The sequence below is a fragment of the Orycteropus afer genome, unplaced genomic scaffold (assembly GCF_000298275.1).
Source record: "Orycteropus afer afer isolate SDZICR_OR568_19922 unplaced genomic scaffold, OryAfe1.0 scaffold00694, whole genome shotgun sequence".
In the NCBI taxonomy this organism is placed as follows: domain Eukaryota; kingdom Metazoa; phylum Chordata; class Mammalia; order Tubulidentata; family Orycteropodidae; genus Orycteropus; species Orycteropus afer.
In genome coordinates this window covers 605,055-609,924 of record NW_006922281.1, presented here as the reverse complement: position 1 = coordinate 609,924, position 4,870 = coordinate 605,055, and the positions used below count along the sequence as shown (strand labels likewise).

Below are 4,870 nucleotides of genomic sequence, written 5' to 3'. Positions count from 1 at the left end.
TGGTACTTGATGAATCCTGGTGAGTTTGTCTCACGGTCGTTGGTGAATCAACTTCATGTAACTCAGTTTGTGTCAGGAGTTCTTTTTTGTCCAAATGTGCAGCTCCTTTGTGAGGCTCTCCTTGGGATGTGGCATTGTTGTTGTCTAGTTTTCTCCTTTTGGAACGTCTCAGATTCTTCTGAGAATCTTCCCCGTTCTCACCTGGAGTAGAAACTACTCTCTCCACAGCAAGGCTGAATGGTGTCTCAGCATCCACATTTTCGATGGAAGTGCCTTCTTTGGGATTCTTTCCATCACTAGCCCCCACAGAATCTGCTAGAAGACAGGAATTAACACATGTCACTTCGTGTAGAGCATTTGCAATGATACCAAGCTCACTTGGCCAAACATTGAGATTGCTGGAGATTCTCCCATCAGCCTCACAAGTCTAAGAAATTGTAGGGACACTCTGGGAAGACAGTTATGGAGAAGACTGGGCATCCATCTGAGAGCCAAATTCCCTTATGATATGGTAATGCTTAATACCATGAAAAGGAAAATTCTGACAAAGTTAATTTTATCGAGCTTATTTGGTTTCAGGAAAGACTCATGTGTTGACAGAAGAGTCGGTGTTTTGGGGAGAAGTACAGAGAAATGCTGGAAATTTTTATAAGAAATAAAAGGCAGAGAGAGAGAGATAGAAAACACAAAACAAGTAGTTTTTCATATATCTTGATATACCATCGGATCATACAAGACCAGGACTTACAAGAAACATAAATATTTAAATGTACCTATTGAACATGTTCAACATATTCGTTCTGCTGTGCATAGGGTTGCTATGAGTCGGAAATGACTCGACGGCACTTAACAACAACAACAACAACAACATTGAACATGTGAATTCCTGTGATGTTGCAAATGGTTAAATGCTCTGGCTAACCAAAAGGTTGAGGTTCAAACCCACCCAGAGACATCAGAAGAAAGCCCTGGTGATAGGCTTTCCAAAAGTCACAGCTTTGAAAACCATATGCAGCGATTCTACTCTGCACATGTGGGAGGGCCATGAGTCAAGATGACTCAACAGTAACTAACCACAACAATGATTTTCAACAGGGTCTGTCTAATGTCAGATGAAAAGGTCTAGCAACACTCACCTGGAACAACAGAAGAAGAAGGAGAGTCGGAAATAGAAGAAGGATATGGAATGTGTGGCTAATTGCCTCCATGAACAACTGCCTCCTTTACAACAGAAGAACTGGATCAAAGATTCCATAGAAGGAACCTGAAAAAAGGGGGAAAATGCAGAACAGAATTTCAAATTCTCATGGACTCCAGACTTTGTGCAGCCATCGAGGGTGGATGAAACCCAGAAACGATTGAGATGATCTTTAACCCTAAACAAAAACACCCCCTGAAGTTCTTCTTAGAACTGAACAATAGTTCAGCTCAACTAGTGAAAAAAAGGTCTGCTTTGACCATTATGCTCTTTTAAGAATTGTCTATACGGGATCAGATTGGTAATAGCAATCAAATTGATTATGAGAAATATTGAATGAGAACCTTAGGGCTCAGTGAGTTTATGTTAACGAGGGACTCAGAAACAGGGGGTGAGATGGTTGCACAATGTGAAGAAGGTCATCAGTGGCACTGAGTTGTACGTGTAGAAACAGTTGATTGGTGGATGTTCTGCTGTACAGAACAACAGCAAAATAAAAATGTAAAGGAAAAAAGAAGTCTAGCAAGTAGATCAAAACATGTTTGCAAGTGGAAGGGACTGTGTACACCAAGTTAAGTGCCTTGGGTTGCAATGGCTAAGCATTTGACTACTAAGCAGAAGGTCAGTGGCTCTGCAGGAGAAAAGACCTGGCAGTCAACTCCTGTAAAGATGACAGCCTCGCAAACCCTGTGGGACAGTCCTACTCTGTCACTTGGGTGCCGAGTTGGAATCAATGCCATGTCACCCAATAACAATATCAATGAAATCACAGGAGACAAAAAATGCAAAAGGTGGGGGAATGGAGTGGAATTAGGCAAACCTCTTTAACTCCAGCAAGTCAAGAGAAAACATGACATATTCAACAAGACCCAGTCCTGCACCCAGCTGAGAAAAGGAGTTACTAGCTGTGCTTGGTCCCCAGTCTTCATACTCACCAAGGCCCTTCAGAAGTTGAGGCTCCTGGGCATCACATACTGCCGACCCTTCCCTGTCTTCCATCAGGTTCTCCTCTGTGTTCTGCTCGGGTCGCAGACTCGCCAGCTCACCACTTGCAGAAATGGTCTCTGGCAGAGGTTTCTGCACCTGAAAATGGACAACTGGTTTAATGCGGGGAAAGCTTCCCCTTCTTTTCTCATCTACGCATCTCCTTGATGTGAACCCACAACTGTCCTGATAACAGCATTGGGGCTGCACCCAGACATCCTACAGGCACCTCATCATCCCCAAGAAATGTTAATCCCTAATTTCCAAGTCTCTCTTTAATCAGTACCCCTCACATCTCTAAGTCCCAACCTTACAGTTTTCACTCTTCTATGTGGAATAGTTGATAAGGCATTTGGCTGCTAACCAGAACGTCAGCAGTTCAAACCCACCAGTTGCTCCAAGGAAGGAAGACGGGGCAATCTACCCCATAAATATTCACAGCCTCGGAAACCCAATGGGGTCAGAATCGACTCAATGGCACTGAGTGTGGCTTGGTTATAGTTTATATACTGAATAAGGAGCCCTGGTGGCACAGTGGTTGAGCACTCATCTGTTGACCAAAAGTCATCAGTTCAAACCCACTAGCTGCTCCTCAGGAGAAAAAAGACCTGATGTGTTCTTCTGTAAAGATTACAGCCTCAGAAACCCTACGGGTGTAGTTCTCTGTCCCACAGGGCTGCTATGAGTAGGAATCAACTCAGTGGCACCTACCAACACACCTGTACGTTCAAGACATCGATGGTGGTGGCAGTAGGTAGGAGAGCAAGTGGGTTTTCGTTCTCCCCAGTGCCTCTGAAATGTCTAGGAACACAGTGCATCCATGGTAGTCCCTGGGAAAATGGGGCTAACCCGGTGCTATGCCAAATCTCTCAATATTCTAGCAGCTTTGTCCACCATTGTCCCTTGTACTTTTTCCCACCTCTGCCCATGATTAATTGTTACATACTGACCTGATGTCTCCTGGATGTTTCATCAACCCCTGGAAAACTCTGGTGCTCTTGGCTGACAGTCCATCTGTCCTCTGGATGTACCTCACTTACACAGGCGTGTGGGTCCCTGGACAAGACACTCACATCATCCATGTCACTGGTCTCATATTCAGTCATCTGAACATCTGAGTTTTTCAGAAGAAATTCCTGTCCTTGTATACAGACTATGGACTGGAAGAAAAAAATCCAAGATCAGATTCCCTATAACAACTTGCATGTATTTGATCAAAGATTCCATAGAAGAATTCTGATCAAAAGAGGGGAAATGTAGAAAAGAATTTCAAACTCTCATGGAATTCAGATTTTCTGGAGCCATGAAGGCTTGAAAAACAACTTAATGAACCCCTGAAATATTGCCCTGAGATAATCTTTAAACCTTAAGCCAGCAATGTCCCCTGAAGTCTTCCTAAAGCCAAACAACAGTTCAGCTTGACTAGTAAAAAATGTCTGTCTTGAGTGTTATGCTTTTCAAAGCTCTATCTATATGGAATAAAATTGACAAGGGCAACTCAAAATAGATAGGAAACTTAGAGGGCAGGGAGTTTATGTTAATGGGGAGGAACAGCTTAGAGAAAGAAGATGAGAGTGGTTGTACGTGAGAAGAATGGAATCAATGTCTCTGAAGAAACTTGAATTGGGGTGTGTTTTTGCCATGTATATTCTCAAAACAAGAACAAATTAATTCTTGTTTTAAAAAAACCAGACCCTGCAGGTAGCTCTCTTATTCTGCTCCCTGTATGCCTCCTTTACTGGAATGGCTTATCTAAAATTTGTTCCTTCCTTACGTGTTGTGGTCCCTGGGTGGTGCAAAGGCTAACCAAGCACTTGGAAATTCAAGTCCATCCAGAAGCACCTCTGAAGAAAGGCCTGGCAGCCTCCTTCCATAAATAAATAAATAATAGCCATTGAAAAGCGTTTGGAGGGCAGTTCTATTCTGAAAAAATGGGGGATGGGTTTGCATGAGTCAGAATTGACACGACAGCAACTCTTTGCTGCATAAATCTGGTGATTACTTGAGTAAGTTAGCCTCAGACCCAAAGGGAAAATGTGGGGATAGCAACAGCCTGACTCATTGCTGTTGAGTCGATTCCGTACAGAGTAGAACTGACCCATAGGGCCTCCTAGGCTGTAATCTTTATGGAAGCAGATTGCCACATCTTTCTCCTGAGAAACCACTACACCACCAGGCCTCCATTTATAGGAATAATTTTGGTAAATCTAACTTTGTTTATGAATGCCACCTTGTTCTGGGACTCAAGGAGCTTCCTGTGACCATGAGCAATTCTGTGCCAGATTTGCCATTCCATCTATGGGACCAACCAAAGCTCCCAGGGTGGCACAAATAATTTGCACTTGATTAATAATCAAAAGGTTGGTGGTTCAAACCCACCCAGTGGTACCACGGAAGATAGGCCTGGAAATCTGCTTCCATAAAGTTTACAACCAGGAAAATCCTACGAAGTTCTACTATGTAAGCCACGGGGCCACCGTGAGTTGGAACTGACTTGATAGGAAACCACTAACAACAACCCATTTACTTTCCCCTCATTAGGACTTGGAGCCACCTTAAATTCAATCCTTTCCTTATCAGCCTCATAAAAAAAAAGAAGGTGGGGAGGTTTGCTGGTCCAATAGAGCCTGGTGTAACCACTGAGACTATGGCCCCTAGCTGCCCTTCAGGTCTGGAATTGAACCCACA

The 4,870-nt window shown here is 43.4% G+C and overlaps 1 protein-coding gene across 1 annotated transcript in view; it reads right to left on the bottom strand.

The window, feature by feature from the left end:
• Positions 1-4,870, bottom strand: part of LOC103211103 (zinc finger protein 557) — a 50,448-nt gene that overhangs the window by 6,180 nt on the left and 39,398 nt on the right. The window contains exons 10-11 of the mRNA XM_042783141.1: positions 2,134-2,281; positions 202-312 (exon numbers count right to left, since the gene is read on the bottom strand). Coding sequence (XP_042639075.1) covers positions 202-312; positions 2,134-2,281 — 259 coding nt within the window. The remainder of the gene's footprint in view (positions 1-201; positions 313-2,133; positions 2,282-4,870) is intronic.